At 37.2% G+C, this 11,943-nt stretch overlaps 1 protein-coding gene across 11 annotated transcripts in view; it reads right to left on the bottom strand.

Annotated features, from left to right (window-relative positions):
• Positions 1-11,943, bottom strand: part of VPS8 (VPS8, CORVET complex subunit) — a 251,894-nt gene that overhangs the window by 131,675 nt on the left and 108,276 nt on the right. For all 11 annotated transcript variants that reach the window (XR_001515545.1, XM_006773641.2, XM_006773642.2 and 8 more), the window contains 3 exons: positions 8,264-8,486; positions 5,006-5,095; positions 1,828-1,879 (listed from right to left, as the gene is read on the bottom strand). Coding sequence is in view for 10 of the 11 variants with exons in the window: in XM_006773641.2 (XP_006773704.1) it covers positions 1,828-1,879; positions 5,006-5,095; positions 8,264-8,486 (365 nt within the window). In the remaining variant the exon portion in view is untranslated. The remainder of the gene's footprint in view (positions 1-1,827; positions 1,880-5,005; positions 5,096-8,263; positions 8,487-11,943) is intronic.

Below are 11,943 nucleotides of genomic sequence, written 5' to 3'. Positions count from 1 at the left end.
GCATGTGGCTCGCGAGCCACGGTTTGCCTTGTTGCACTTTGCCGACCACTGCCCTAGACAATATACACCAATAAATTTGATAACACATATAATATGAACAAATTCCAAGTACACAAACTTCCAAACCGAAGCAACAGATAATCTACATAGACTTAACAAGCAGAGACTAAATTAGTAATTTTAATACTTCCCAAAAAGAATATCCCTGGTCCACATGGCTTTATTAATGAACTCTATCAAACACTGAAAGAGCGCCAATCCTTCAGAAACTCTTAAAATCACACACCAAAAAACAGGAGGGCACTTCCCAATTCATTCTATGAGGCAGGTATAACAAAATATCAAATATACTTTATACCAGGACTAGCAAAAAATATGAGAAGAAAATAAACTACAGAATAATATCCTTTATGAATATAGACATAAAAATACTCAAAAGATAACACTAGCAAACTCAATCCAACAATGTGTAAAAAAAAGTATACGTCATGACCAAGTGGGATTATCGCAAGAATGTAAGATTTGTTTAACACATAAAAATCAATGAATCTTATAGACCATATCAACAAAGGACAAAACCCACAAGATTACCTTAACAGATGCAGGGAAAAACCTTTGATCAAATTCAACTCTTTCATGTTAAAGACACTCAACAAACTAGGAACAGAAGGAAACATCCTCAAGCTGATATGGCCATCTCCAAAAACCCACAGTCAACATCCCATTTAATGATGAAAGACCGAATTCTTTCCCCCTTAGGTTAGGAAAAAGATAAGAATAGTCATTCTTGCTATTTCTGTCGAACACTATCCTGGAAATTCTAGCGAAGCCAATTAGGGAAGAAAAAAATAAATAAAAGAAGTGCATATGAGAAAGGAAGAAGTAAAACTACCTCTACAGCTGACATGATCTTATATATTTAGAAAATTCTAAAAACTCCATTAAAAATTAGAATAAATGAATTCAGCAAGAATGCAGGAGATAAGATCAATATACAAAAAATCAATTTCATTTCTATACACTAGTAATGAACATTCCAAAACTGCAGTTGCCCAAGAAAATGAACACTTATGCCCACACAAAAATTTATTTACAGGTAGGTATCGGCGATGGGGGATAGGGCAACATACCGGATACCACATAGTGATGAAACCGTTCTATATCTTGACTTTATGTGAATATCTGGTTGTGATACGGTGCTTTAGTTTTGCAAAATGTTATCACTGGGGAAATGGTAATGAGTACACAGGATCTCTTGTCTCATTTCTTACAACTGCATGTGAATCTCTAATTTCCTTACAATAAAAAGTTTAATTAAAAACAAAATTCATCACAAATATTGTAGCATTACTTATAATAGCTCCAAACTGGAAGCAACTCAAATGCCCATCAACTGGTAAATGAATAAACAAGTGATGGTATAACCAATTCATGAAATACCATTCAGCAGTAAAAGGGAATGAAATATTCATACATGCAATAACATGGGCGAATCTTCAAACATTATGCTAAATGAAAGAAATACAACATCAAAAATAACATACTGTAAGATCTATTTACATGAAATGTGTGACAGAAAGTAAATCGGTGATTGTCTAGGTTGGACTGCTGGCAAAGGATAGAGCACAAAAAGGCAGGAGGAAACCTTTTAGTGTGAAGAAACTATATATAGTTCTCACTACAAATTTCATTATGGTGGCAGTTACATGATTATGTACAATTACCAAAATTTACGCTGTACACATAAAATTGGTGAATTTTATGATATTTAAATAATATCTTAAAATACAAGAAAAGGAAAAAAAAAAAAGAAGGCTTAGAAAATACCTGTTAGTGTCTTTCCTGCATTCAGAGGAGGAGCAATGACTTTGAAAAGTTTCTGCATAAAAATGGAAATAGGAAAACAATCACCATCATTTTTCAAGAAGAGTATTTTTTAAATGATAATCACAAATCTTATGCTATTAATCATCTTTCTCTGACTGAATTAGACAGTCATATACTATTGAAATTAACTATAAAAACTTTTAATGTGGACATGAACTGTTTTAGAAGGATCACTGGGAAACAGTCATTGTCATATTCATTTAATAAACATCAGTTTGATGAAGGTCTTTGTTGAGATTATAATTTCTTATATAAGTCCACAGGCCGATGCTCTATCGGCTGAGCCAAACTGGTTAGGGCTATTCTTAGCTTTCTTAAAAAAAACAGCAAGCAAGTGAAGGGATTAATAGCCCACCAAAATGGTAATGAAGATTACTTTAAACTGAAATCATCTGAACGATCAGCAGCCACAGACAGAAACATTACTTAAATTCAAACAGAGCCTCTGAAAATACAAGATTAATGGCAAAACTAACTGGCCTTCCCGGAAGAGAGTTTTCTCTTTGGGAGAAGACTGATCCTTAGCACTGGAAAATGCAAATGCAGTTCTATATTAACACCAAAAAGCCCAATAAAGCCATCCATACTTCTCCATAAAGCCCTAAATCTCTCCCCACAGAATGTTTTGTTAAACTGGTATATAAACTTTTACTACTGGCTATTCAGTGAGTTACTCATCACTGTAAGCTGCCAGTACACAAGTGAATAAATCTTGTCTTTTCTCCTATTAATCTGACTATTATCAGTAAATTCACAGCTTTCCCCCACCAATGGGACCTAAGTTGATAGAGGAGGTTTTCCTCTCAAGACAAGGCACTACTTTTACTCCAGAAGCAACCACAACTAGAACTAAAAAACGATTTGAGACTATAGTAGCCATCTCAAATTTGATGACTGTCCTTCAGTCTACAAAATTTCAAAAGACAGGACAACTCCCTTTAATTTAGACCTTTGTAAGTACTAAAATAACTAAACTCTAAAGACTGAAAAGAGACTTCCTTATTGGCAGAGAATCATAAAAGAAGTAATAAAATGCATCTAACCTCCCACTCCTAAAATCTCTAAATGACTATTTAATAACAAGTACCAAGCTCCTGGTGATAGTCATTAAACTTGAAAACTACTCTTAACACACAAAAAAGGCAACCTCAGTGTGCCATGTGAGATACACAGGTATAAATGCAAACCAGATTTTGAATAAAAAACCCACATAAAACAAAAGCTTCAAAAGCAACAATAACAAAAAAACCACTAATCATTTTTTTCAACATAGAACGCATCAAATTAGAATCTGCTTTAAGGACTTATTTTGAAAGTAGGAACTGCATTAATCCTTCCTAATTGTGGTTTAGTAGTGGGACAGAGAACAGTTCTGCAGGCAGGGAGGCTCTGGACCTCACTGAGTAGGCAGCTGATGGCGCTTTCTCTGGGTGAGGAAGCAGCTGAAAGGTGTTAAGAATAAAAAATACTTATCTGACACACAATCAGGATCAAAAGCAGAGGAGGAGAGCTGTGGCTCTCATTTGGAAAACTGACCAAGAAAAGAGGTGCATCCAAAACCGAAGAAGTTATGAATGAGAGGGATACCCAGCAAGCTAAATGCGTTTAAAGAAGACTGAATTATCATGGAATTACTGCTGACTTAATAATACTGAAGATAGTTTTGCATGGCCATTAAGTATGAAAAAACGTTGACTGGATGCCTTCAGCAGATGCCTGGCTCTTCTGAGCCAGGCGATTAGTCTCTGTAATAAAGCAACGGGCCGGCAGGACACAATTCTGTCTTCAAATATAAAGCAAATAACAAGGAGGATATGGGTGTGTTTTTCTTTTTAAAATGCTCTTCAGATGCTCTTTTCCGTCGGTAAGGAGAATAAGAAATTATACTTACATAATGATTGCTACAAAATTCTGAACTTGGAAAAGCAACAAACCAGCAATTAACACATAATTACCTCTCAACATTTTCAGGACCTTCCCCAGTAGACTATATCTACAAATAATATTACTCAATAGTACATTTATTATATACAATAACAATAATATATTTCTTATACCTTTTGGAAAAGCAATTATAATATCAAAAGATTCTTCAGAAAAAAACTTAAGGTCTAACAGGCATGCATTACTTTTTATTTTCTACTAGAAGCCTGGTGCACAAATTCATGCACGAGTGGGGTCCCTCAGCCTGGCCTGTGGGATCGGGCCAAAACCAGCTCTCTGACATCCCCCAAGGGGTCCCAGATTGTGTGAGAGTGCAGGCCAGGCTGAGGGACCCCACTGGTGCACGGTCAGGGCCAGAGAGGGACACGGAAGGTTGGCCAGCTGGGGAAGGGACCACAGGAGGGTTCCAGGGTATGTCCATCCAATCTCACTCAGTCCCTAAAGGCCGGACCCCAGTAGCAAGCTAATCTACCAGTTGGAGTATCTGCCCCTGGTGGTCAGTGCACATCATAGCGACTGGTTGACTGTCTGCCCCCTGGTGGCCAGTGCACATCATAGCGAGTGATTGAGTGGCCTTTGCATATCATTAGCATATCACACTTAGATTGGTTGACCGGACAACTGAACGACCAGACACTTAGCATATTAGGCTTTTATTATATAAGATACTAGAGGTCCGGTGCATGAAATTCTTGCACTCAGAGGGCAGGGGGATGCCTCAGCCTGGCCTGTGCTCTCTTGTAGTCCAGGAGCCCTTGGGGGATGTCCAACTGATGGCTTAGGCCTAAGCCTTCAGTCAGACATCCTTAGCTCTGTGGGAGCACACTGACCCCAGTGGGCAGCTCCTGCATTGAGTGACTGCCCCCTGGTGGTCAGTGCATGTCATAGCAACTGGTTTGTTCTGCCGTTTGGTTAATTTGCATATTGGCCTTTTATTATATAGGATTATTCCCTGATATTTAAATACTTACTTATGCAGACATAAAAAAGCAATGAAAGAAAATGTGAAATTAAATGGTACTTAACAAATTTGCAAATGGCTACAAGCCTAATCTAAAAGAAATTTTAAAAATTATTCTATGAAAACAGAAACTATGCAAAGAAAATATAAAATAGGGAAAAAAAACACTAAAAGACAATATTAAGTATGTGTTCAAGATAGGAAGTATCTTACCTCCATTGGACTAATAAACTCATTCATGCCTCTGTTGTAAACATAGATCATGGCATCATATAGATGATTTTCCCAACACATGAGAACTACCTGTAAAAAGGAAAAGTTGCTTGGTCGATACAATTGAATAAGTCTAACCAATTATTACCCTTAAACCTCTAAGAATGGAGAAGATCTTAAATTCTCCTCCCTAATTTTTCTTATTCCTTCTCTGTAAAAAAACTGAAACTGAAGTACTCAAACACAGGCCCTGATAAGAGCTGTTGTAGGTTCAATACTACTATTAATAGTATAAGAACTACTTCTAAACATCTTCCAATACCTAATTTTATTTTGTCTCTATTCTCACCTTTTCCATATTCATTTTAGCTTTGGTCAATAGGTCTACAAATATTTGCTGAACAACTACAAGCAGGTCCTCTTCTAGGCACTGGGGATAAAGTGATGGACCTAGTCCCCACCCTTACAGATCTTCCAATCATCGTAGACGCTAACTAAAAGAACGGAGGGGCACCAAATGGTATGTGAGCTATGACTTAGGGAAGATACTCAAGTAGACAAATAATTCATATCACTATTACACAACTGTGATAAGTGCAATAAAGGAACCTGGTTTGGTCTGGAGTATTCAGGAAGTCATCCCTAAAGGAGCAACATTTAAGGACAAAAAGGATGCATGTAGTGAGACAAAGGCACAGGTGGAAACTGGGAACTCTGCAGGCAGAAATAGTAAGGAATTTGAAATGTTTAAGGATGGAGAGAAATCAATTTGAGAAAATATTTAGGAAGAGGAATAAAGATGACTGAAGTATAGAGTATCTGTATTCTGTTCCTATGAGAGTCGTACTATCCTACTGAGTGATGAGGAGAGGGCTGGAGTAGAAGAGTAGAGGTCGGCAAAAGAGAATGAATGATAAGGGTAGCAGAGAGGTAAGAGTAAAACTCAAAGTGAGGTGTAATGGGAGAGCCTTTCTAGACAAAGGCAGGTTCTCTTCCCTGACTACCCTCCTCTCAGCCAGTAGCATGATCTTTACTAATGACTAGCACATTTACAGGTTCAGTCCTAATCCAACTTCTTAATCATATATCTCATCACTTACTTGCTATTTTCACCTGAATATCTAGTAGATGTCTCAAAATAAAATAGCAAAACAGAATTCCTGATTTTTGTCTCCCAACCCTAAACCTACACCAATCTTCCAAACTTCTTAAATAAATCACTACTGTTTCTCAAGCCAAAAAACTAGACATCATCCTTAAATTTCCCCCTCCCCCAACCACCACCCAATTCATCAGCAAAACAGTTCTACCTCCAAAACATATCCCAAACCAGGCCCTCTCTCTCCATCTCACTGCTACCATCTTTGGCCAGGACCACCTCCTGGACCAGCTCCTAACTAGTCCCCTTGCTTCTTCTGTCCTTAGCCCTCACCCCTTCTTCTGTTACTCCTAAAGCAAACCAGGGAATCTTGCTTAAAACTTTTACCTTGCCCTGAAAGGTCTACCTATCTCTTTCAAAGAGTCTCCAACTCTGTTTGCCTTTTATCTGTTACTTTAACCCCTAAGGCACACATAAAAATATTTTTTTCATGAGCTGTTGCTTTTAGCTATTGCAATCTTCTTCTCCAAGATCTTTACATTAGTGATTCCCTCTTGTCCTTCGGAACCACTCAAGGTTGCTTCCTCAGAAAGACTTTCTATAATTAGCCAATCTAAAGTAGACTATTCTCTCCCTACCAGATTGCCTGTTTGACTTTTAATATAACACTTGATTTTGGATATTTCTAATTTGTTTACTTATCTGCTAATTGTCTAACTTTTTGCTAAAATGTAAGCCTTAACAGAGGGCAAGTCTTGTCCACTAGGGTCCATAAAACAGCCTTAGAACCTCACATTCAATAAATGCTCCTTGAATTAATGAACAAAATGCCATTCATTGAAAGAGTAAATAAAATATGAAAAATATCAGTTGATATGGTGGACATGGAAGTCATTACTAACTGTGGTGAAAGCAAAGTTGAAGAGTTATTAGAATATAAAAAAATGGAAATAGCAATTTAGACAATGCTTTCAAGAAATCAGTGACTGGGAAGAATGAGATGGGGTAACCTCAGGGAAGAAGGAAAGCAGGACTGATATGGAGAAAAAGGAAACTGAAGGAGACATTTTTTGATTGTTTTAATGTGAAAAAGATTAGAATTTATTTACATAGTATTGGGGAAAAGCTTAAATGTTAGAAAGAGAAATTTCTCCTGTATTGTGATAGGTAAATAAAGCTAGGCTGATAACATGCTCTCAAACCACCAGACCACTTATCAAACTGTGAATACTGTGCCAAATTACCCATATAATACAAAGGCATATATAACGGAGGATTTGGTTTTACTTTACTCTTTATTCACAGCCATTCATAAAGAGCTTCCAGGAAGGAAACAATAACCATTTCTCTAAACGCTTCATTTCTATGTAATTTTGCTCATTAAAAGAAAACTTTTGGCCTATCTAAGATCTTTGTTAAGTTACCCATATTTTAGTTTAACAGGGCTTAGTAGCTTAGCAACTTTGTGCCTTTGCAGGAGCAGCATGTTCATTATTAGGACTAATGTGGAAATAAAGAGGTAAATTGTGAAACATCTTAGGCCAGAATACATACTGCTCCTCAATTAGGGCTGAAAATTTGTTATAGAAACCTCAGATATATTGGAAACATATTATCAAACAACAAGATAGCTGATCATTCTGAGATGTCCTGTACTTTGCTTCTTATACTATTTCAAAACTCAATGCATGATAATTATCAACTCTGGACTTAGAAACTATCTTTTATTTTTAAAAAATAGGACCATACTCTTAAAGTAAAAATATTTTATTATTCATGTGAAAGTACTCAGTTGAAATACACTTGCAGGATGAAAACTGTAGTCATTAACAAACAGATAAAGAAGGACCAGTCAATAAAGAACAGTCCTAAGAAACATACTGACAAATAGAAGTTTATAAGACACCATAGCAAGAATGCTCAGTAAGTAAGCGGGGTTGACAGATGGCAGAGTGAGGTCCAATCAGTCAGGTAAACACAGGGTTGGGCAAAAGTAGGCTTATAGTTATTTGTATGGAAAATAATACAATGATTAATAAATAATAGTACAAGAATAAACTATTTCACATATAACTGTAAACCTACATTTGCCCCACCCTCTATAATCAATAAAGGAATGATGTTTAATCTATAAGTTAGTAGACTGTCTATAAACTCACCTGCTGAATATCTAAGCTGGTGATATCCATATGTACAATGAGAGCTTCCACATTTTCCATTAACTTTTTATCTTGGAAATGAACAAGCAAGTCTTTCATTACCTGGGGTGTGATCCCCACCAATTTATCACTTAAAATATATGGCTCAAGGCACTCCAAAAACACTCCTTTGGCCACTGAATTCTCACTTAATTTGTCATACATCTGGCTAAATAAAAGATCTCTATAACAGAAAGAAAAAGACATACAATCTTTTAGGAACATTCCAAACATCCATTAAATCCAGTCTGCTAAATATATCCTCTTTTTTATATTTCAACTTACAAGTTTATTAAAAACAGTAACAATATTTGCATGGGTCTTTGTATTATGAAAATCTTAGTGTGTGTGTGTATACATATATACAATCTTAATTCTCCCAATACTTCTTTTACAAATAAGAAAAGGTGAGTAAGTTACATTATTTGCTGAAAGGCACATAGCTGACAAGTGATAGAGTCAGAATGGGAACTTAGCCTTTCCGCCAAAATACTGTCTGAGTCTATTATGGCACACTGTTTCGGAAAGACAACACATGGGAGCAGATAGTGTAGTGAACATGATGAAATAGAATAAAGTCAAAAAGGACTATTCACAAGTTATCTCTTCCTCTTCTATGGTATCTAAATATTCCTAGCTGATCTTCAGAGGCAACTTGCTTCTTTATCTAGTTCTTAACATTGGTTTCCCAAAGGAGTTAGGCAGTGATTATAGATAGTAGAAGTAGAAAATGTACAATACTTTAAAAATATGTCTGGAAATAATTTTATTGCAGAAACAAGTTTTCGAAATTAATCTAAATGCCACTATACTCAGTAATTATATTTTATCCACTCATTCATATTCCTTCTGCAAATAGTCCATTAATACTTTTAGTTATTCCCTTCATAGGTATAATTCTAAATTCTATTTTCTTTTTTTAAAAATTGTTTTCATATAACATTATATAAGCATTATTCTAAGTTGCTACCTACTTTTAAAATGACCATACTAACACACAATGGTTCAATGTGCTAAGACAGCAGAATTTCCTTAACTATCCCTGTATTGATGGCTTTATCACTTATTTCCAGTATTTTAATATTATGAGAGATGCCACAATGAACATCTACATATATAGACTTTACCATCTGAGGAGCTTAATGCCCTAGTCATACTACTTTTAGAATTCTATCTCTAGTTAAAAGATATGAAAAAAATTGTGTGGCACTTGAAATGTATTACTAAATTATCTTCAAAAAGCACCACAGTACCAGTTTACACTGCTACCAGCAATGTATAATAATACCAGTTTCACCAGACAACTGTTCCCCCCCACAGATAATTTAATAAGTATAAGTTGAACATCACTGTTTTCAACTCACTGATGAATGACAAAATTAAATGTTTTCCAAGTTTTCATTTATGCATTGTATCGCCTTGAATCATTCACTAATTCATTCATTCCTTTTTTTAAAAAAAATTATTTTACTGATTTTATAGAGGAAAGGAGGGAGAAAGAGATAGAAACATCAATGATGAGAGAGACTCATTGGCTGCCTCCTGCAAGTCCCACACTGGGGATCAAGCCTGCAACCTGGGCATGTGCCCTGACCAGAACTGAACCATGTGACTTCCCAGGTCACAGGTTGACACTCAACCACTGAGCAACACTGGGCTCATGCCTTTTTTTTTTTTTTAAATACAAAAACTATGCTAGTCCTATATACCTGTCAGTATTCTTTATTTTTTTACTAAATGTATAATCTCTTTAGATGTGTATCATGTCAATTGTGAAAAGTGCAAATGGTTCATCCACAGGTGAGGACTCTCATGACAAGTTCCACAAAAAGGTCAGGACAGATTCTGAACGGAGTGGGATAGGGTCTTGTTCCTTTTAAAGTCCTGGAGGGGGCAGACAATAAACAGACTGGCTGCAACTCATCAGAACCACAGCCACTTTTCAATAAACAGTATTTTTCTGCATCATTTCCCCCTTTGCTTCATATTTATCAGAGTATTTTTCATGTTAGTTTCATTTTAATCAATAATCCATCACATGTTTGTGATTACAAACTACTAGCCAAGAAAAAGAAACTAAAATTAATGAAGCTTTACTGTAAGAAACATAAAGTGAGAATAACTCTAATGAATTTAAAGAAAATGTCAGATTTGCCAGTGCTTGCACTCTGCAACGTGTTGTTAAAAACAACATGCTAGGGAAGATAATTATATATTTTAGTTCAGCACAAAAGCCCTGGGGAGGAGAATTAAAGAGCTAAAAATTCAGTAAACAGAGCCTAAAAGTTGACAAACAAGGCACTTCTGCAACACACAGCAACATGCAATGCTGTAAGATTAATGGCAAAACTCTAAGTTTCTTTCTTAACCAGTCAGAGGCTATAATAAAGAGGTAAGAAAACTAAAATTCAGCAATTCCTAACATTTCTAGCTTAAAATAAAAAACAAAATTTCAGAGGCTATAATAAAGAGGTAAGAAAACTAAAACTCAGCAATTCCTAACTACATTTCTAGCTTAAAATAAAAAACAAAATTCTAAGACATGTTCTCATCACTCTGGGAAGGAGGGAGAAAGAAGTACATACAAAATGAGTTTTTAGCTCTTGTCTTTCTGTTTATATTTGGCATTATACTCCTGGTGCCAACTCTCTGTACAGGAAGGGCGAACTTCAAAACTGCTGTTTATCACTTCTAGCTTAGCCTCCCTAAAGCCAGTATAACAGAATAACAGAACATCCATTCTGAATACTCTCTATATATCTATATATATAAAAGCCTAAGCGACCATTGCAACCGAACAGATGACCAAACAGGCTGTGTAAGGCAACCAGGTTGGCAGTGGGTTAGTAGCAAATGACTGAGCAGCAGGCCTGTGAGGTGACCAGGCCCACAGGGGGTTAGTGAGGGGTGACCAAACGACCGAACAGTAGGCTGCATGGGGCAACCAGGCTGGCGGGGAGGGAGGAGGGGGGGAGGTAGGAGTGACCAGGCCAGGGCAAGGGCAATTGGGGGTGACCATGCAGGCAAGCAGTTAGAAGCCAGTGGTCCTGGATCATGAGGCAGATGTCCGACTGCCGGTTTAGCCCCAATCCCTAGGACTGGGCCTAAACCGGCAGTCAGACATTCCCCGAGGGGTCCCAGATTTTAGAGGGTGCAGGCTGGGCTGAGGGTAAACACCCCCGCCCCCGCACGAATTTCATGCACTGGGTCTCTCTAGTAGGTCATTCTTCTTTCTGAATAACCTCACTTTATATTAAAACACATATTAAAGATATTATTTGGGCTTGTGTAGCCCACCCCCACTCAAGGAACAGCAGTCTCCTGATCACCACACCCTCTGTCTGAGGAAGAGCAGCTGTGTGTGAAGCCTCCCCCCACCAGCCAGAAGAGCCACCACAACTGTGAACAGCACCCACCAGAGGAGCTGCTACCAACTGAGGAGCAGTTGCTACCACAACTGCCCAAGGAGCAACCATAGCCAGAGGAGCCACTGCCAACCAAGGAGCAGCCACTGAACAACTCAACATCTAGATATGGCAGTATGATCAAACATGGGTAGACAAAGAAACCCCCAAAGGAAAGAAAAGGAGGACTCACCAGAAAAGCAGCTAAGTGATACAGAGGCATGCGCAACATGACAG

Source organism: Myotis davidii, unplaced genomic scaffold, assembly GCF_000327345.1.
Source record: "Myotis davidii unplaced genomic scaffold, ASM32734v1 scaffold27, whole genome shotgun sequence".
Classification (NCBI taxonomy): domain Eukaryota; kingdom Metazoa; phylum Chordata; class Mammalia; order Chiroptera; family Vespertilionidae; genus Myotis; species Myotis davidii.
The sequence above is the reverse complement of the archived record's forward strand: the minus strand, read 5'-3'. Positions and strand labels throughout refer to the sequence as shown.